At 34.1% G+C, this 23,151-nt stretch overlaps 1 protein-coding gene across 6 annotated transcripts in view; it reads left to right on the top strand.

Annotated features, from left to right (window-relative positions):
* Window positions 1-23,151, top strand: part of rasp (protein-cysteine N-palmitoyltransferase Rasp) — a 265,799-nt gene that overhangs the window by 200,464 nt on the left and 42,184 nt on the right. For all 6 annotated transcript variants that reach the window (XM_090395697.1, XM_090395698.1, XM_090395695.1 and 3 more), the window contains one exon: window positions 15,865-15,900. In XM_090395697.1, coding sequence (XP_090251823.1) covers window positions 15,865-15,900 — 36 coding nt within the window. The remainder of the gene's footprint in view (window positions 1-15,864; window positions 15,901-23,151) is intronic.

The following is a 23,151-nucleotide window of genomic DNA, read 5'->3' as shown; positions in this document are numbered from 1 at the left end:
GATGTCATGATGCCCTATTGCCTTATCAACATAAAATTTAACTCCTCATATATCTTTTGTTCACTCACTGTTATGTCTTCTTATTTCATTTGCTGCACTTGAACTTCCGATTTTACAATAAGGATGAAACACCGTGATGAACTTCTCACTGAATACCTTGACTATGTTTCTGCAGCAGTTATCAATCTACCATTTTCATTCATTGACATCATCTTACCATAATAATTTTTCCTTCTAGCTGGGGTATATTAGAAAAACTGTCTAGGATTTTTCTTGACCCAACATGCTAATTTCTGCTCATACTTCACTTTTGCTGTCCTCATCAAGTGAATCACTTTCCTAACCTGCTCTTTATACTCTTCGTGCAACTGATTATTATCATTATTCATCTTGTACTGCTTGCATAATACCTGCTTCCAGATTTCACACTTAATGCATTCATTCATTCATTTGACATTGAATAAGTTAGGTGTCAAATGAATTACTTACTCCATTCATTCATTTATTTGACACCTACCTTATTCAGTGCTTTGACCTTCAGAATACATTCACACATTGATGCAATTAAATATCTCTTTGTCAGTGTCAAACAGCATGTACCGCCTTTCTGATTAATTCCTCTTTCCATTTCCTTGTATTTCCTTCCCTCAACGAAGTACTTCATATGGATAGCTACAACCTAGCCCTCCTTTAGGAGGGTGGTCTGAAAAGTTCTCCACCTAACAATGAAAAAATGAATTTATAATTTCAAAATTATTTTTATTTTTCAACATAATCTCTCTTAAGACTAATACATTTATTCCAGCGATGCTCCAGCACCATTATCCCATCTCTGTAGTGGTTCTCAGTAAGATCTACAAAATATCCCTCTACAGCTGCAACCACCTCTTGATTAGAAGAAAAATGCTGACCAGCAAGGAAGTGTTGTAGTTTTGAGAAGAGACAGAAGGCAGAAGTTGCCAAATCTGAGGAATAGGCTGGATGTTCCAATAATTCATAGTGCTGATCCCTTAATTTGTTCATTTTCCCATTGCTAAAACATCTTTGTGGGCAGGTGCATTGTCCTGATGAAAGATGAATTTTTTCTTCTGCAAACCATGTCTTTTCTCATGAATTTTTTCGTCTAGTCTGGTTAAAAGATCAGAATAATATTCCTCGGTTATTGTTTTACCTTTTGCAAGATAATAAACAAAATGCCTTTAGCATCCCAAAACACCGATGCCATGACCTTTCCTGCTGATGGAACTGACTTTGTCTTCTTTGGCGCTGAACAACTGGCTTCTGTCCACTGTTTTAACTGCTGTTTGGATTCTAGTGTATAATGGTGAATCCAAGTCTCATCCATAGTAATAAATCAACGCACAAAATCAGTTTTATTCTTGTTAAAACGCTCCAAGCACTGTTCAGAGATTTTAATGCGCGTGCGTTTTTGATCTGCTGTGAGCAAGCGCGCTACCCATCTTATGCAAAGCTTTTTCATTTGCAATTCTTCATGCAAAATATATCTTACATGTTCTTTTAAAATGCCTATAGTCTCAGCAATTTCGTGCACTTTGACTCGCCGGTCATCCAATACTATATCGTGCACTTGATCAATGATTTCTGGTGGTGTTACACTTTTTGGACATTCTTCAGTGGATCATCTTCAAGGCTGGTATGACCATTTTTAAACTTGGCAGCCCATTTCTTAATTTTCGAAAACGAAGGAGAATAGTGCCCCATAAACTTCTATGAACTTTGAATGCATTTCTTTTGGCGTTAAATCTTCTTTTACAAAGAATTTTATAACTGCACGATACTCAATTTTATCCATTTCAAGGGATACAGACAACATTTTTGCTTCAGACAGCTGTATAAAACCAACTACTTGATAGATAACATGCAATTTCACATGGATGCTTATGACAGATAAGAAAGAAAGATAAACAACTTAGGAAAAAAAACTTGCCGATAGTGTTGCCATCTATGGTCGAGGCCAAGAACTTTTCAGACCACCCTCATCCATTCCTTGGAGTTGTTTGTATACCATTGTACTGCTCCAAGCTGCTTCCTAATAAATTTATTATAATAACTGGCACTGTAATTCCACATTTACACCTTCTCGACTACAAATTCTGCATGTTTAGCAACTTCCAAGTCAGGATTGCAGGATTACTTTCCCCAGTCTGGAGCAAAGTGATTATCTTGGTTGTGGGAAAATACTTATGGATTGAGCACTCTCAAACCTCAGGTCTCTTCTGTTGCATGCTGCTTTGGATAATCATCTTTTAGTAGTTGAACGAATTTCATTTCTTCCTCCCTCCAGTCTGTGTCCCCCCTTAGTGAATGCCTTATTATGTGTCTGTTAAGCTGATTTGCCAATGAATGCCATCTGCATCTTCCTTGGCAATCCCTGGTATATTTCACCAACCGACCATTCGTTTTTTCCTGTTTCCTCTATCTTACACCGGTTAGTTTCAAATGTGCTGTTTCCATTAACACTATCTTGCTGCTGGACTTATACTATGTAGCATTTCTTCTGATGTAATCAGCAATATCTCTCCTCTTGTCAGGTTCTCTCCATCATTCCTCAAAACACAATAACTCTTATATTTCTCTGTCATTCTCCATTAACCAAATTTTAGTCTTTGTCATGTTAACCAATTCCAAAAAGTTCTCACACTTTTTCATGATATCTCTGAGATTAGCAAATGATGAATTGCAATATCACCTCCTGAGTCTGCAGTTATCCATCATCTTTTAATGATTGTCCTATTTAGATTTGAATTCTGGGAAATTACATTCATCATCAGTTTTTGATGATGAATGTAAACCATCACATTGAGTGATGGAAACCATCTCACTTTATGGTGTCTGCTTACACAATTACTTGGTTTTATTATTATTATTATTATTATTATACTGGCATCTCCATGCAGTCAAGTGACTCATTACAAGAAGCCCACACTATTATTTACACAATGCCTATCAGACCTCTAATTAAATTCATTCACTAACAAAGTTCACCACCATCTCTGGTAAACTCATTATACCCTTACAACTTCAAGGATATAAAATTTGAAACCATATAAAAGCTGCATACAGTTTCAAATTTATAGGAAAATTTTAATTTGAGAAGGATTATCGTCACAAGTTTTTCTTGTTACTGGCATATATTTTATTTTATTTTTTTGGTTAATCTACAGATGCATCTTCTTGCCTATGTTTTCTAAACTGATAAAAGTTTCTATCATTGCTTTTTTGTGTCCTTCCTGTAATATCGATATCATCTGCCTATGCCAGCTCTTGCGTTGACTTGTAGAAGATAGTTCCTCTTGTATTAATATCCAGTATCTCCGAAAACCTTTTCAAGCACTATGATAAACAATTAGAATGTTTTTTTTTTATACATATTGGATTTTAAATTTTAATTTTGAATTTTAATCTGACATTGAGTGTTTCTCATTGTAGCTTTAATTAAGGCAATAAGTTTCTGAGGTAGCTGTAGTTCCTTCACTGCAGTAAATAAATTGAATCTGCCTATGCTGTCATATGAAGCTCTAAAATCTATGGAGAGATGGTGTATTTTAATTCCAAATTCAATTTTTCAAGAATCTGTATAGTAAAAATCTGGTCATTTGTAGATCTTCCTTGACAGAATCCACACTGATAATCACCAATAATATTCTCTACATAGGCATAAAGTAGTTAGAGAAGATAGGCATCTATAGTTAGAGAAGATCATTACATTGCCTTTCTTTTTATGTATAGGGCATATTATACTCAGATTATACTTATGTGGGATTGTTTCATGAATCCAGATTTGGGTTATAAGTTGACACAGCTGCCTGAAATATTCTGTACCTGCATTTTTTATTAATTCTGCTTGTATCATATCTATTCCTGGGGCCTTATTGTTCCTAAGTTTTGTAATAGCTGCTTTCACTTTAGCAATTGTTGGTATTGGTTCAAACGATTCTAGATCTTCTGTTTGGCTGTCTGTTTTATCTATATCATCTAGCTGATCAGATATATTAGTATTCAATAGTTCATCAAAAAATGTTCTACCCATCTTTCTGGTCTCCTTTCATTCCTGCTCAGGATTATGCCTCCTTATTCCTACACAACATTGGTCTAGGATGGAAGCTGGAAGTCTTTCCAGCTTCTATTTAACTTGATAGTTGGTCCTACTTTCATTTATACTTTGTAGATGTTCTAGTTCTTTAAGGTTGCCCTCATAGTGTTTCTTCTTTCTATTTTTATGCACTTTTTTCTTCTTTTCTGACCATATGATATTCCTCTGCAAGGCTTTATGAGTGTGATTCCTTTGCTGCATTCATCTGTGTGCCTCATTTTTTTGCTAGAGTCACATACTCACATTCCATATCAAACCAGCGGTTATATTCAACTCTACCTACTTTTCCTAATACCATATCTGCTTTTGTTGCTGTGACATTATTAAGAGTTTCCCAGACATCATTAACACTCTCACTGTCAGTTAAGAGTAGATAGGCTTTTATTAATTTTTTCACTATATCTGGCTTTGACTTCTGATTCCTTAAGTTTTGTATTATTAAACTTTCTGGCATGGGATTCATACATCTTCCTTGCATTTGAGATTCTGCTTCTAATCTTTGATATAACTAGATAAAGGTCAGAGTCAGTATTTGCACCTCTGTAGGATCATTTGACATCTATCAAGTTGGACAAGTGTCTTGCATCTATTAAGATATGATCAATTGGTTGAAGATGTTTCTATCAGGAGACTTCCAGGTCATTTTATGAATGTTTTTGTGATTAAACATTGTACTTCTAACAACCATGTTTCTTGAAGAAGCAAAATTGATCAATCTATTCATTATCATTGGACTCATTACGTAAGTTATATTCCCCAATGGATGGCCTGTTATGTATCCTTTTTGCCTATCCGCATTCAAATCACTTATAATTTTAATATCCCTTCTTGAGCATTCCTCATAGATTTGATTTAAATCATCATTAAAGAGATCTGTTTAGCATCATTCTTTTCTTCAGTTGAAGCATGTGCACAGATAAAAACTAGTTAAAAAATCATTTTTTGAAGTAATCCACACATACTAGATATGTAAATTATATTTATCTAACTACTCATGCAGCATTCTTAGGGCTCCAGACTGATAAAGAGGAACTATGTGCCATGATCCAGTTCTCAAATCCTTAAAACATTTGCCATTTTGTTGTCATTTAGTCTGTCCAGCAGTTATTGTTTCCTTAAATTTTGTGACAAGATAATTTTTCAAGGATGAGGTCGTCAGCCCCATGCTCAACCCCCAGGAATCCTCGAGGACTGATATTTTACGTTAGAGTTGTCTCCCTTAGCTAACTGGTCTCAATTTGAAAGCATCGGGAACTTGCTTTTTTTTTTACCCTTGCATACCTTAGCAATAAAACATTACTCAGGAGTCATGACAAGGATATGCATGAATCGGACTTGGTAGGAATGTCATTTCCTGAGTTTTATTAGTACACATTATCAGCAAGATGTGTACCCTCGAGACCACATACTTCCCTTTTGACTCCCCCTTCCTCATTTGCTTAACTTATTTAATAGGATTTTTTGTGATACCCTATTAAATGTCTTTGCAAATTCTAACAGTATCATGGTGCATCCATTTTCATTATCCAATTCAACTGTCACTTTATTGTAGAAAGTGAGTAAATTTTCTGGCCAGGCTGGCTTAATGATTAGTCTATCTGCTCTCCAGGCAACAGGCTGAAGGTTTGAATCCTGCCTTAAGTATTAATGTCTGTGTGATTGTCTTTTGGTAGGAGATGAACTTCATCACCCAATGCACAACCATCACCCTGCTTACTGGAGGACTGAAGTGGCTTAAAAAAAGTATCATGGTTGGTCTCTAGAGCAGAGTTTCCAGACTATGTAAAATCTAAATATAAAATATAAATAACATTTATAAAAAAAATCCTTAGCCTCATCCACAGTACTAACATACTATATGTTTATATCCTTTCTTGGATGAAAACTACATAAAAAAAAAAATTAAAATTGCTAAGATACGACCTATCCTACATAAAGCTCCCTTAATAGAGTATCATATTCCTATCCACCTCTTCCTGAATTTTGCTCTTAACCAATTTTTCTAATACCTTAACTACATCTCCTGAGATATTAATTGGTCTATAATTTGTTTCCTCAGTCTTGATGTTTCATTTATGTAATGGACATATGTTGCCCATTTTCCACTCCCTAGCACTCTGACATGCTAAGACTAAAATTAGTATCTAGATAACTGGAAGATGTTCACAGAAGATACGCAAACAGTTTCACTATCACCCAGCCCAACATGACAATATTCTAAAAATGATGACACCTAAGCCAAGGTTATTTGTCCTAATATTGCAACTGCTACCATTTGAATTATATGGTCCTTTTTTTTTTTTTTTTTTTTTAGCTGAATGCTACAATCCCTGTGAAACAAACAAAATATTACATGCCCCCTTCCTTCCATGAAATGCAATTCATAGCCAAACTATTCCTACCTTCTACATCTGTCATACAAGATGTAGAAGGTAGGAATAATGGATACAAGGTTGCATTTTGTGAAAATTATTCCACAAAATGTAACCTTTACACCACTTGTAAACTATATACAGCAATCCCTCGATTAGTGCACCTAATGCATTCTTTAAAACAGGCGCATTAATCGAAAATGCACTAATCGAATATAATAACCTATGGGAAAATGTATAATTCGTTTATCAGATTTCTTTTTTGACCCTTAATTTTTTTTATATCAAAAGAATTAGGGTATATATATATCAGGACTTAGTTAAAGGAAAATAATGAAGCTGAAAGACAATAAAACATATTCAGAATATAAATTTATTATTAGAAATGTATACACGTTAACACAAGAATAATGTTTAACTTGCTAAATATTTCGGTCTGAATATTACAGACCATCTTCAGTGGCTACATAGGAATAGTTTTAAAAATCAAAGTGGAATACGAACAATTGATCATTCACACATAGAATGAGCCGCATGATGTCATATCGCTAAGTATTAGAAGAGTAAACATTTTTAAAGTCATAATTAAAGATATTAATTCGGAAATTCATATAATAATCTTAAATAACATTAGACTTATATAGGAAATTTACAAAAAAAAAAAATTAATGTGTTATCCTGTTTAAACTTTCCCAAATTTTTGATACAGATATACAGTCATTACGATTCAAGTTAGGACGTTGAAGTAAGGCCTCCACACTTTCTTTAAATAAACGTTCAAATTTGTAGCAACATCTGTGTAGGAGGAGAGTCTTGGACCAAAGGATGTTGTGGCTTGTTTCTAATCCATGCTGAGCTAATCCAGATTTCTCAGGTTGTGTTGAATTGATAACTGATGCTCTTGAATTCTTTTTTCTATAGAACGCCCAGTTTGTCCAAAGTTGGAAAAATTACAATTACAAGGAACTTGATACACACCAGATAGAGACAAGGTTGAGCGTTTATCTTTAGATGAAGGAAAATAGGTGGATAATTTATAAATAGGAGTATAAGTGGCTGTTAAATCATATTTCTTCAGAATTCTTGAAATTGTAATTCGGTGTATTGAATCTTTGCTGTTCTGTGTTGGATTGTAAGAATCAAAAAGATGTTGTGTACTCTTTTCGGAGAAGCCATTTAGTTTCATGTGATGTTTGATAGTCGAGAGTTCTTCCTGTAATAAATGAGAAGTTGAACAGTTAGTTTTGGCTCGTCAGATTAAACATTTTATGATATCTGTTTTTTGACAAGGATGATGAGCAGATTCTTTGAGAATATAACAACCTGTGAAAGTTGGTTTTCTGTAAACTGTTGTTGTAAGAATACCAGAAGGTGAACGGATGAGAAGGACATCTAAAAAAGATAATTTGTTGTCTTTTTCAATCTCCATGGTAAACTTTATACGAGGATCTAAGGAATTGATACTGCTTAAAAAGGAAGGTAAGGAGTCTCTGTTGTGAGGCCATACAGCAAAGATGTCATCTATATATCTAACCCAAAAGGATGGGTGAGGGAATATAGATGAGAACAGGACTTATTCTAGATGTTCTAAATAAAAGTTTTCAAGAGCAGGAGAAAGTGGACTTCCCATGGCTGTTCCTTCCACTTGGTTGTAAAATTTGTTCTGACATAAGAAATATCCAGAATGCATTACAAAATCAAATAACTTAATAATATCTTGTGGGAAGATGTCAGCAAGTAATTCTGAAGTCTCTTTGAGAGGTACATTTGTATATAAAGATTCTAAATCAAAGATAACCATGAGATCTATAGGTTGTAAAGTGATGTTTTTCAATTTATTTAAGAAATCAGAAGAGTTTTTCAAAAAAGAGCGTGAGTTGCCAATGTGTGATTTCAATCATTTAGATAGATATTTGGCTATGCGATAAGTAGGAGAATCAATACAATCCACTATAGGGTGAAGAGGAATATCTGTCTTGTGTATTTTTAGTAGACCATAAAACCTTGGAGGCCTTGCAAAATGAGTTTTTTGTCTTTCAATAGTGTCCACATCCAAACTTTTGACCTCATCTAGTAGGGAATTTAATTTCTTCAGTTGTCTGTTGGTTGGATCTTAATTGAGTTCTAGGCATGTTGAGTGATCTCGAAGTAAAAGGGAAAGTTTTCTTCTGTAGTTTGAAGAGTCCATAATTACTGTCACTTTCCCCTGGTCAGCTTTGGTAATGATGCGGTGACTGTTGTTTCTTAAGGAATGTATAGCTTTCTTTTCAGAAAGAGATATGTTCGAAGGAGAAAGCTTGGCTTTAAGTAGCGAAGAAGCAACTTCTAGATGGAGAGCATTAGCTTTTTCACTTGACAGATGAAAGAGGTTCTGTTCGATATTAACTAGAAAATCTAGATATGGTATCTTTTTAGGGACTATAGAGAAATCATGTTCTTTTGAGAGGATGAGTGCTTCATTATTAGTTAAAGGCCGACCGGATATGTTGACGATCCAATTATCTGGAACCTTGGAAAGGCTTGATTTGTTTAGAAACAAGAGCATCATATTTGTGGTTAAGATGTTGATTCTGTTTTTTATATGAACATTGTAAAGAGCATTTAGCTACATTCAGAACTATGTTTGAAAGATGTGGTTCTAAGTTTGTGGAGATATAGGTGTGGAGATCAGAAACTTGATGAATGTTAATAGCGAGATCATCTTCAGCTGCTCTGAGTTGATTACGGATTAAAGATAAACTGATGTTCCTATAAATATTATGAGCTCCAGGAGATTTAATAGTTTCTTTAATCTTAGCAAAATTAGGAATTATCTTGTTGTCGCAGCATTTCTTTAAAAAGATGATCCTCGCTTGTAACTTACCTTCAGTTACTGATAGTTTCGCTAAGATTAAAGAAACCATTAAATCTCCTAGAGCTTATAATATTTATAGGAACACCAATTTATCTTTAATCCGTAATCAACTCAGTGCAGCTAAACATGATCTGGCTATTAACGTTCGTCAGGTTTCTGATCTCCGCACCTATATCTCCACAAACTTAGAACCACATCTTTCAAACATAGTTCTGAATGTAGTTAAACGCTCTTTACAACGTTCGTATAAAAAACAGAATCAACATCTTAACCACAAATATGATGTTCTTGTTTCTAAACAAATCAAGCCTTTCCAAGTTCCAGATAATTGGATCGTCAACGTATCCGGTCGGCCTTTAACTAATAATGAAACGCTCATCCTCTCAAAAGGACATGATTTCTCTATAGTCCCTAAAAAGATACCATATCTAGATTTTCTAGTTAATATCGAACGGAACCTCTCTCATCTGTCAAGTGAAAAAGCTAATGCTCTCCATCTAGAAGTTGCTTCTTTGCTACTTAAAGCCAAGCTTCCTCCTTCGAACATATCTCCTTCTGAAAAGAAAGCTATACATTCCTTAAGAAACAACAGTCACCTCATCATTACCAAAGCTGACAAGGGGAAAGCGACAGTAATCATGGACTCTTCAAACTATAGAAGAAAACTTTCCTTTTACTTCGAGATCGCTCAACATACCGAGAACTCCATTATGATCCAACCAACAGACAACTGAAGAAATTAAATTCCCTACTAGATGAGGTCAAAAGTTTGGATGTGGACACTATTGAAAGACAAAAAACTCATTTTGCAAGGCCTCCAAGGTTTTATGGTCTACCAAAAATACACAAGACAGATATTCCTCTTTGCCTGATTGTGGATTGTACTGATTCTCCTACTTATCGCATAGCCAAATATCTATCTAAATGATTGAAATCACACATTGGCAACTCGCACTCTTTTTTGAAAAACTCTTCTGATATCTTAAATAAATTGAAAACATCACTTTACAACCTACAGATCTTATAGTTGTAAAGTGGTTGTAATGTCAGGTTGTTATGGTTGTAAGGTTATCTTTGATGTAGAATCTTTATATACAAATGTACCTCTCAAAGAGACTTTAGAATTACTTGCTGACATCTTCCCACAAGATATTATAAAGTTATTTGATTTTGTAATGCATTCTGGATATTTCTTATGCCAAAACAAATTTTACAACCAAGTGGAAGGAACAGCCATGGGAAGTCCACTTTCTCCTGCTCTTGAAAACTTTTATTTAGAACATCTAGAATAAGTCCTGTTCTCATCTATATTCCCTCAACCATCCTTTTGGGTTAGATATATAGACGCATCTTTGCTATATGGCCTCATGACAGAGACTCCTTACCTTTCTTTTTAAGCAGTATCAATTCCTTACATTCTCGTATAAAGTTTACCATGGAGATTGAAAAAGACAACAAGTTATCTTTTTTAGATGTCCTTCTCATCCGTTCACCTTCTGGTATTCTTACAACAACAGTTTACAGAAAACCAACTTTCACAGGTTGTTATATTCTCAAAGAATCTGCTCATCATCCTTGTCAAAAAACAGATATCATAAATTGTTTAATCTGACGAGCCAAAACTAACTGTTCAACTTCTCATTTATTACAGGAAGAACTCTCGACTATCAAACATCACATGAAACTAAATGGCTTCTCCGAAAAGAGTACACAACATCTTTTTGATTCTTACAATCCAACACAGAACAGCAAAGATTCAATACACCGAATTATAATTTCAAGAATTCTGAAGAAATATGATTTAACAGCCACTTATACTCCTATTGATAAATTATCCACCTATTTTCCTTCATCTAAAGATAAACGCTCAATCTTGTCTCTACCTGGTGTGTATCAAGTTCCTTGTAATTGTAATTTTTCCTACTTTGGACAAACTGGGCGTTCTATAGAAAAAAGAATTCAAGAGCATCAGTCATCATTTCAACACAACAAACCTGAGAAATCTGGATTAGCTCAGCATGGATTAGAAACAAGCCACAACATCCTTTGGTCCAAGACTCTCCTCCTACACAGATGTCTCTACAAATTTGAACGTTTATTTAAAGAAAGTGTGGAGGCCTTACTTCAACGTCCTAACTTGAATCGTAATGACTGTATATCTGTATCAAAAATTTGGAAAGTTAATCAGGATAACACATTATTTTTTTTTTTTTTTTGTAAATTTCCTATATTAGTATAATGTTATTTAAGATTATTATATGAATTTCTGAATTAATATCTTTAATTATGACTTTAAAAATGTTTACTCTTCTAATACTTAGCGATATGACATCATGCGGCTCGTTCTATGTGTGAATGATCAATTGTTCATATTCCACTTTGATTTTTAAAACTATTCCTATGTAGCCACTGAAGATGGTCTGTAATATTCAGACCGAAATATTTGCCAAATTAAACATTAATCTTGTGTTAAATTTATTATTCTACTTCTTAACAAAGAATTGAGCTAACATAGTGTGGAGGACATTTTGCTTCTTTTTTCATGCAACCGACGGTATGTCCCTGTTGCCTCTAGTCCTCTTCTGCAAATTTTACTGCATCTCTCTTCTTCAGGTTCAGCCTCTAAGCATTGCTGCTTAAAAACTTCAATTGTATGAAAAATATTTTCTAATTAAGTTTTAAAAGAGGTATACCGTGAGTAGACATATCGATACAAAATAAATAATGGAAAAAAACTCACGTACAAAAATTATTTAATAGTATATTATACTATTAAATAATCTTTGTACGTGAGTTTTTTCCATTATTTATTTTGTATCGATATTTTCTAATTGTTTCTGTGAAATCTCTTTTGGCTGACTATCGGTGGTTAAATTTTCTTCATATTCTTCAGAATCTTTCCGCTGTGCATCTAAATTTTGCAGGTCAGAATCACTCAATTCTTCAGAATGAGATTTAATTAATTCTTGTACATTATCATTGAAGGGGAGAAAGTAAAGGACATATGAATTGATCACCAACATGCAAAATCACGTGCTTTATAAATAAAATTTCCCAACTGTTATACAAGCAAAATAGTTACCACTTTAAAAACTACAATGATCATAAAAGAGAAGTTAATTTTCCGACATGTAATAATAAACAACTCATTCCAGAAGAAGGATTGATTACCTTATTATCCGAATGGATTCTCCTTTTTGTGACATGCACAGAAGTGTCGAAGGGTATCGAATCTGTGGGCGTGTTATAGCAAACGACATAAATTTTCACAGTAAAAATTTGGAACATAGTGTACATGGAAGTAGTGTAGTATTCCATTAAAAATAACTTTGTAAAATGTTTTCAATCAGTAACTAAATTATTTCATTCTGGTGAGTGATTTAAAATAGTTAGCCATAAAGATGTGTAGATAGAAAATTTTTAATATATGTAACATTTATTTTTAAGATGTATATACAAGCACTAATCGAATTTTGGTATCGAAAAAAAATGACGCACTAATCGAAAATGCACTAATCCGGGGTGCATTAATCAAGGGATTACTGTATAAAACTAGATTAGCAATTCTTATCCCTTCTCATAAAGTACAAGCTTCAACCTTTGATACATGCAGGACTCGTATATAAAATTCCTTTTGACTGCAGATTGGTCCACTACTTGAAGAGCTGTTAACATGTGCCCCAGAAAAATATATATAAGATATATATATATATACTACCATGATTGCAGCAAGTCAGGACTAGCAGACCATGTGCACTTCTTTACGAAATTAAATGGAAGTAAACAGTGGTACTTAGAAGCTGTTATAATAAACCTTAGTGACTATTTTTGGAATCACCCCGATCTCTGTATGCTTACATTAATACTCCAGACTTGGATATGCCACCATTAACCTAACAGCCATTTGACTTGTATATATCCACACCTAGAAGGTGTATGCTAGACCTCTTTAATTTTTTAATTTTTTATTTTTTTTATTCATTACAGTCAGTTGAGGTGATTAATGGAAACAAAACAAATTGTTTTGTCCACCAATCATCTCAACTTACTGTAGTTCCCTGTGTTCTGTGACAACTGCTTTTGTGCTCTGAAAATGCTAATCTGAATCCACTGAAGTAACAACTGGTTAATAAATGACAGATTTACTGTATTCTTATTAGATTAATGCTACTGAAAAGGTTCATACTTAAGCTTGGCTGCATGGCTGATAATGTACTATGGTGGCAAAAAACTTTTAAAGGGCAACCTTCACTTCTCAAAATATTAATCTATGATTTCTGTCAACTGTACAATGCTTAAAGTTGCTGTCATAAAGCCATATTATTTAAGAAATATTTTTGCTCAGGCCATTATTATTATTATTCATGACACCTACTATACAACACTTCGTCTCCACTACTACACCGAACCTCTACTAGCAATCACCTACATCAACGCCATCTACTGCCCACAACCACCACCACCACCACCACAGCTAGTATCTTTGTCTCTAAATTGTGTATGTTCTAAAGGGCCGATTTGTCTGCATGTAGGATGAAAAACCAGAGTTTCCTGGAGAAAAAACCCTGCTACCTCCATATGAGATCGGCTAACTCACCTTCAATTGAATAAGTCCATATAAAGTTTCCTCCCGTCATGACAAGAATCGAACTTAGGCCTTTTCTAATCGAAGGGCGCAACATACTGTCGTTCTTTCAATTGTGCTACGGAGGCGCTTATTGCTGTTGCTGGGGGCAAGAAAACTACTAGACTGAAGGAATATATCTTGCAGATGCAGCATGGAGTGAGATGACAGCAGAAGATATGAGTAGTCAGTATATGAATTTTCAGCAGTATATATTTATATATACTGCTGAAAATATATATAGTCCATGTGGTTAGCCAAGTGACTATGCACCTCGCAACCATATGCCTGGGAAAGGAGTGTCCTGGGTTCAATTCCCATTGCTGACATGAGGAGTTTAGGATATTTCTCAGGCATAGTCAAGTTAGCTGGTCTTGGGCGTGGACTGCAGGGTTTTTCTCCCCAGTTTATCTGAGTTTTTTCATCCCACAAGCAGGCAAACCAGCCTTGAGAAATCAATGCTTCTACAGACATAGGATACATCAGGAGGCATAGGACTAACCCTTATCCTTGAGTACGGTTGCAGTTAAATAAACAGAAAAACCCTTTACACCACAAAGTAAAAGGGGGAAAAAGGAAGAAGATGATATATACTCATACATTTACAGGATTTGACACAAACAAACCTTACAAGAGACTGATTGGTGCAAGATAGTGCTGCTAGCTAAAGCATTGAAGGTTGACAATGAAGATGTAGAGCATTTGTTGAAAGCTATGGAAGAAGCTCTTAAAGGAAAATCTTAAAGAGAACAAGAAGAGGAAGTAGAGTCCCCAAAAACGTTTATAGTGAATTAATTGGCAGAGGCGATTACCTGTTAATAAGGCGGGTGAGTGGTTTGAGGAAATGGATCTCAGCATGGAGAGATTCATTGAAGTAGTCTGAATGATACAAGGTGCAATTGCTTATTACAGAGAATAGTCAGAAAAAAAAAGGAAACTTGTGCAGACTAAGTTGAATGTAATGTACCAGTCTAAAGAAACCCACTCCTGCTGTTGCCTAATCCTCCAAAGATGAGCTTCCACATGCTATGCATCTAGTAAACTATCCTCAGAATTCTTGCAGTTTCTGAATTTGAAGAATTTGTTCTCAATTACCTGTCATACTCTACTTCTTCTAATGAATTGTTCCATTAGTAAAGCTGCAGCTTTGAAGAATTACTCTTGCTCCATGGGTTTCATCTGGTTATTTTACTGATAAGCGCACAGAAGAACTGTTCACTCATGTTTGATTTATTAAAACATGAATGTATACTGTGTACAGAAATTTTATGTTATAAGGCATTGTATTATTTCACTATGTACATTTGTATTATTTCAATTTGTATATTGTATTATTTCACTATGAACAAATATATGACCTTTTCAAATGATAATGGGATCGTCAAAACAAAACCTGTCATAAGTTGAAGGTTGACTGTACTGGAAAAATTATTTTATCTAGTGCAATAATAAAATATAGAAGAAAATATAAAATAGTTAATAATAAAAAATTCAAATAGCAAAAAAAAAAAAAGAAATCACTCAAAAACTGAATACATGCATGTAACAATTACTTGGACAAACATAGAACAAATAATAGTAGCAGTGATCATTGACTAAACTAAAATTATCAGAAGGCCAATTTATCTGGGTGCTGGTTCTGATGCACTTCATTGCTGTATATTATTTCATTCCATTTTTGTAAGTATACTTGATGTGCTCTGACTCTTGAGGAAAAAAGTCAGCAATTGAACTTCAATAATAATAATAATAAAATAAACATATAGAACTTTAATTTTCATTTCTTCTTCATTATAAATTGGTTGTAATTTAAAGTAATTGAAATTTAGATTGTGCTATATTTAATATTGGTAATTTATTCTTGAGATAAAAAGTAATAAGAACTCCTTCATTATTGTAGGCACTTTGATAGAGGACTGCATCTCTGGATTTCAAAGTAAGCATTACATTTCTCTTTTCATTGAAATAATTATAAATCATAATAAAATACAATCTACAAAAACATTTTGGTCTTTTTTTTTAAGAAGAAAAGATTTATATCAGCTGTAGTTATTTTATTATGTGTTAAACAAGCTGAAGTAAACTTGAATGATACCACCATTCATTATCATCCTCCTCATCATCAAATTCTTGATATGTAATATATCATAGTATCCTCCCACCTTCAAGAGGAGTAAAAGTTACTAGAATAGTACTAAATGAACACATGAGAAGTTTACATTAACTTCTACCAACAATTTTCCTCCAAATTAGTGTTAATTATCCAGGATTCCAATATTGTCAAATCTTGCATTTTTATCTCATGTGCACTTCTGTCTCATCAGTCCATCTAAATCTTTGTTTTCTTGTGAATCTTTTTCCTACCATCAAACATTTGTTTTGCTAACCTTTCATTTTCCATCTGGTTTACCATACCATCCTAGATTAGTCCCATAGTCACACACATTCTTGAATACTATTAATATCAAGTTTTTTTTTTAATGTCTTAATTTTTTCATATAATTCTGACATTCATTCTGTCTGTTTGCATATTTTTATCTTTCTCCTATCTGTGTTCTCTTTTATAATCAATTGTTTGATTTCCCAGATCTCACATTTGTAAGTTAAATATGGTTTGAACATGATCTTGTATACTGCTACTTATGTGTTTGACTAATTTCTCTCATGTTCTAAATTTATTCAAAACATTTGCTATATTTATTTTGTTGTCTGTTTTCATATTTTAATTTGCCATCTTCACTAAAAATTATGCCTAGCCTGTTGATGGTTTATCCTTTCAGTCGTTTCCAACCCTAGGTGACTTTGTAGGCTTGCCTGTGTTTTGGGGGGACTAAAAACTCGAGCTTCCGGATGAAAAAAAAAACCCGACTTCCATATGAGACCAGCTGACTCACCTTTTGTCGAAAGGTGAGTCAGCTGATCTACAGAGGCTCTATGCCTATCCTAAATAGCTGAAATATTTTATTTCTTCTGCAAGTTCTCCATTGAGAATGCAGTTGATGTTTTCCATGTTCTTGCATATTTTCATATTTTTTTTATTTGTTGTTTTTGATTTTTGATGATGATTTCTTTTGCAAGAGTGGCAATAGTTATTCAGTTTAGTTAAAGACACGTTAAGACCTGTATGAGATGTTTAGGCATCTAACATAATCTACATAAAGTAAAAAACTGACTTGAATATCTCCCATTTTGATATCTGATTTTAGTGCTACTTTCCTTTATAATGTGAACTATAATAATGATGATGAGTAACAGTGGAGATATTTATCATAATAGTCTGATTATGGATCAAATAATCTTCCTGTACCTCCTTCAGTTTTAACTGCTGACTTATAAATTAAATATAGTCTGTAAATTAAAGATGCCAAGAAATTATATTCTTGGTTTAATCCTCTATCCAAGTATAAGAAAAAAGTTTGCGTATGAAGTATATTCACCACTGGGCTTCTTGTATATAGAGGCTAATAACTTCACATCAATTGCCTTAGTATCCCATAATGCAAAACACATCTTCTTTCAGATGTGTATAATGTTATGCATTATAAGAAGGGCCACTACACAGACCAGTTTCGACCTTTATTAAGGTGAAAAAGTAAAGTAGTGTTCATTATAGGCCTAGAGTAGTTAGTATGGGGTGCAGGAGAGCCTGATAGTATTAAGAGAAAGAAAAGATGTATGGATAGTATGAGAGATTGAAAAAAGGCCTCAGCTCATGTAGCCAATCATTTTTTTCTTTTTCACCAGTCTCATGCAGCTGAACAACCAAAAGACCAATTGAAATTAAAACACAAAGATAACTGATATCCAGATGATTAACCTTATCTTAGTTAATTGCCTTGAGTTAGCCTTCTCTGCCTGGAATTGTTCTTCATTCATCCTTGCAATTGACAATATGACCACAGTAAACTAAGAGGATGGAACCATTTAAAAAACCTCTCATAGTAAAACTAGACAGAATTTTATTGTCCTGGCAAATATTACATAATGTGGGTAGTCCAAAACAATAAGCCAAACTGTGGTATCCCTAGAATGCTTCTTTCTAAATACAAAAATACAATATGACATACAAATGTAAAATGTTTGTATGTCACATTGTTGGTTTTCATATCCGTGTTTTTTTCTAACTTTCTATAAATAGTATTTTAATTCTATTATAATATTATAATAATCAAATCTCATTGCTGACAGGTTGGTGGTGGGGGGGGACTGCAAAACAAAAAAAAAAAAGAACCTGTTTTGTTGTAAATAATGGAATGCCTAACACATTACATAATTGTAACTTTTTATATTTGGTCACTTAACACTAAGTATGAGATATTTTCCTTTTGGATTTATTAGTAGACCATAGTTATTCATAAATATACAGTTGTTGACAAGTTTCGCCAGCTAATTCTGTCTGGCTTCTTCAGGACAAGAAAATAGGTACACTAACATTTACTGGTAAAAAGAAGAATGGAGTAACAACAGTTAAATTAATTAAAATTGATGCGTAACGTCAAGAGCATGGAGCGTGGAGTCTTAGTCATTGTTTGTTGATCGCGTTTTATAGTTTTCTGTAAAGTTAAATTCTGCTAAGCGTAGTGAATTTATTATGCTTTTCCAAATGTCTTTCAGTATCATGCCTTGATTTTTGTTTAGATTATCTCCTGTCCGGAGTACCACTGCAGCTTCTTTAAAGTTTCTACATCTGAAATCTTCTTCAATGTAAGGCATGGAGCTGTTATCCCAATCGATGGAGTGGTTTGAAATCGAGAAATGATGGGCTAATCCTAAGGTATCTGTTCTGTTCTTGTTGACATTCCCTATATGTTCTTTTTTTCAGATTTCTAGGCTTCTTGATGTTTGGCCTATATAATTCAGTCCACAGGAACATGGGATGTTACATACACCTGCGTACTTTTAGAAGGCAATACTGTCCTTAGGAGATCTTTATGTGTGTCGTGTAGTTTTTAACCGGTTTGAAGGCAACCCTGATGTTGAAAGACCTCATGAGTTTTGCTATTTTTGTTGAAACTGAGCCGGCATAAGGTATGACAATGGACGATGTATACTGCGTGACCGGAGGTTGTTGTTGTGGGTTGTTTCTATGGAGAATCTTTTGGATTATATTTTTTGGGTAACCATTGCTAACCAGAGTTTGAGATATGAGATAGAGTTCATCAAGAGATCTTTTTCTTCTGAGATGATATTTGTTGCTCTATTTTTAAGCATATGTATAATGCTAAGTTTTTGTGCATGATGGTGAGAAGATTTGAAATGCAGATAACGTCCAGTGTCTGTAGGTTTGTAGTAGATTGTGAGCTTGATTTGTCCATTCTCTTCTTTTTTTTATTAGTGCATCTAGAAAAGGTAATTGATTGTTATTTTCCAGCTCTAACGTGAACTTAATTTTTTGGTGGAAAGAATTTATTTTTTTAAGGAACTCGTGTAAGGCATTTTCTGTGTCTTTCCAAATAATGAAGACATCGTCTACATATTTCCACCAGACTAATGGCTTTGGATTTATTTTGGAGAGGATGTCAGCTTCTAGTTTTTCCATGAACAGATCTGCGCAAGGAGGTGACAAGGGACTGCCCATGACTAAGTCATCAAGTTGTTCATACATTATATTATTTACTTTAAAATAGTTTGATTTGAGACACTGGCGGAAAAGTTGAGCAATGTCATGTGGATAGAGATTTTCTATGATAACTTCTTCAACTGGTACATTTGTGAATAATGACACTACTTCTAGGCTAGCAAGTATGTCTGGAGATGTTGATGTCTTAAAAAAAAAAAATGCATATGGAATCATTATCCCTGCATTGTTGGCATATGCTATACCTTATTTTCCTTCATAGTTAAGAGAAGTGCTATTCCTTGCACAGCACATGCATTGTCGACTTCCTGCAAGAAAAGTTCAAGAACCAATGCAAAGGGCAATGGACTAAGAAGGCAACCTTGCTTTACTCCTTTTTGAATTTTGACTGGTCTGATAGGAACCCATTAAATAGGAGGCAGGTATTTGAATTGGCATAAACGCCTTTAATAATGAATAGCAGCTTTTTGCCTATACCAATTTGCTGAATTATGTGAAACAAAAAGTGATACCAGACATTATGAAATGCTTGAATAAGATTTACTGATATGGCTGTTTTTTTGTATTAATCGAGTGGAGGTAGACTGCATAACAGAAACAAATTAAATTCTTCTGCTCAACCTGAACTCCATACACCCATGTGCTTTTAATTATGTATCTCATTCCTACTTTGAGCCTATTATTGATAAAGCAAAAATATATCTTATAGTCAGTATTAGATAGAGAAATAGTCCTCCAGCTGTTGATTAAGGTATGATCTCTATTAGATTTTGGAATGAGGACAGGATGGCTTGCCAACCTTTATCGAGGTATGTTAAAGTTCAGGGATAAAAACTGCAGGGATGAGTGATCTACAAGATCACTCTAAATCTCATTGAGTGACCCTGAAGGATCACTACTAAACTCATCATCTCCTGACTTGAATCACTCCAGGACAGCAGAAACTCAGCAGTGGCTCCATTCAGTGACAGACAAAAACCTGCCATTGAGCAGAACCTCTCTATTCCCCAAGAAGCAAGCAAGCCCAGAGACTAACATTAATAAATGTCATCAGTGGAGCCAGACCCAGAAGAGATACCGAGGTTGAAGTAATACAGAAATCACCTGTGTACAAGTAGTGAAAAGGTGTATCAACTTATTATTAAAATACTGTAGATCAGAAATAGATGTTGAAAATTTTTTCACATGATTATACTATAAATTAAATGCCAAAAATTATATTATTGTTTGATCCTTTATCTAAGTGTAAGCGAATAAAGTTTGCATGTAAAATATCTTCACAACTAGACAATTTGTGTATGGAGGTGCTAGTGACTTCACATTAATTGCCTTAGTATCCCATAATACAAAAGTACGCATTCTTTTTAGTGTATGTCTAATGCTGTACATTACAGGAATGGCCACTACCCAGATTGGTTTTAACCTTTATATAAGTACTGTTAAAATGCAGGAGGATACCTAAGGAAACTCTAAGTGATCTACACGATCACTCTAAATCTCATTGAGTGACCTTAAAGAACCACTACTAAACTCATACTCCTGACCTGAATCAATCCAGGACAGACAACTCAGTGGTGGCTCCAATGATATCCAGGACAGACAACTCAGTGGTGGCTCCAATGATGGGCAAAAAACCAAGCGGAGCCACTCTACTCCCCAGGAAGCAAGCAAGCAAGCCCAACATTGAACATTATTACATGTTCAGTGGTGGGAGCCAGACCCAGAAGAGATACTAATGAAGTAATGCAGAAGTCATATATTTCCCATATATAAGTAGTGAAAAGGTATAACACCTTATTATTAAAATACTCTGGATTAGAACTAGCTCTTGAAGGGGTTTTTGCACTTGGCATTTTTCACCTGCCTTTCCTGCAATGTATATCATTATACACACCTAAAAAGGATTTATACTTTGCATTGTGGGATATTGAAGCAATTAATATGCAGTCACTAGCCTCTATATACACGTAGCCTGGTTGTGAAGATACTTCACTTGCAAACTTTGTTTGCTTATACTTGGATAAAGTATTAAACAAGAATATAATTTCTTGGTATCTTTAATTTAATAGATTCTAGTTACATTTCTATTATGTCTCAGTTATTTGTCTTAAAGTTAAAATCTGATGCTTGTTTGACCTGAACATAGCTTATTCTTCCACATGTTTTTTTTCATGATATATCTTAATCTCTTCTCTTATATGCTTGCATAAATCTTACTTGGAATATTCATGAGGAAAGTTTCTCTGTAATTCTCACATTCATTTTTATTTCTTTTTATAGATGGGTTGTTATGAGACCCCTGCCCCAGTAATCCAGAATTTGGCCTTTCTGAATTATGCAGCGTAGCCTTTGTACAACTTCATATTTGAGCATTTCTTGGTCAAATATCATCCACTCCAATTGCCTTTCCACATTTCAGGTTTCTGTAAGCAGTTTTCTAATTCAAGGATTGATATGTACTCATGATTGTATTCAAGAAATAGGAACACATATTTCTTGAATATTTTCTACCACTATTTTGTCACTACATGGTAGTACACTTTACTCCATTTCTGAGCCTTTTCAATATTGGGGCCATTTAAAATTAAATCTAGACACCTGGAAGAAGACGTCCACATAGCATTTAAAAGAAAAGTGGAGAAATGATCAGGGCTTCTCATGTATTGTGAAATCCTCACCTTGTCATGGTGCACCCCATTTATAGGTATCTACATGGATACTGAACAAACAAGAATGGACTGGCAGTTTTTAATTTATCTAACCAAATTATATTCTTGGTTGTCATAAGCAAAAAGACAGTGATGTTATAACAAGATAAAAAAAAGTTATGGTCATGCCAGCTTTGATATTGCTTGGTTAAACAAGGTCCCCACTGTTTTCATCAGGGCACCAGGACAAACAGCAAAAAGTCAGGTACTGGAATAAATCAAATTTGACAACAGAAGTATTCAAGATATAATGGTCAGATATTGATTATTACCACTCATCTTATGCTGCCTTGAAAATGCTTTTTCCCTTCAATTTGCATGCTTATGCAAGAAGCATGATAAAAAGGAGTATCAACAAAAAATAATTAGAGAACTACTACATTGACACAACTGGTGTTACCAAAACAAAGAAGAAAAAAAATTAGGTGAGATTCTTTTAAATAACGACTACAAGATATTATATTCAAGCAGTGGTGATCAGAGAAAGGAAGGTGTAGCTATACCAAACATGAAGATATTTTTGAATGGTTAGTAGTATTAAGTAGAGTGATTTGGACAAACATCAAACTGGAGAATTGGACATTGAGACTTATTTGTGCCAGTGGTCGGTCTCACATAATATTTTACTGAAGAAGTGTAGGAATTTGAGTTATTAGAGAAGGAAGCTGAACATAAACAAAAAAAGGGTTGGTCCTTCTTGGAGATCTAAACAACAAAGTATTATGAAATGAATGCAAGACAGAAAAAAGTTTTTTTGAAAATTTGGAGAAAAGAGCAATGCTAATAATAATGGTAAGTACCTGCTGGATTTCTGTTCAGGGTGAGAAAGTTAAATAAGGTAAGTCTGAAATGAATGAACAAAGAGATTAAGCATGCACATTGGAGGGAGAAAGCATTATGG

Source organism: Typopeltis vanoorti, chromosome 7 (genome assembly GCF_054136105.1).
Source record: "Typopeltis vanoorti isolate ZY-2024b chromosome 7, IOZ_Tvanoo_1.0, whole genome shotgun sequence".
NCBI classification, from domain to species: Eukaryota; Metazoa; Arthropoda; class Arachnida; order Uropygi; family Thelyphonidae; genus Typopeltis; species Typopeltis vanoorti.
The sequence above is the reverse complement of the archived record's forward strand: the minus strand, read 5'-3'. Positions and strand labels throughout refer to the sequence as shown.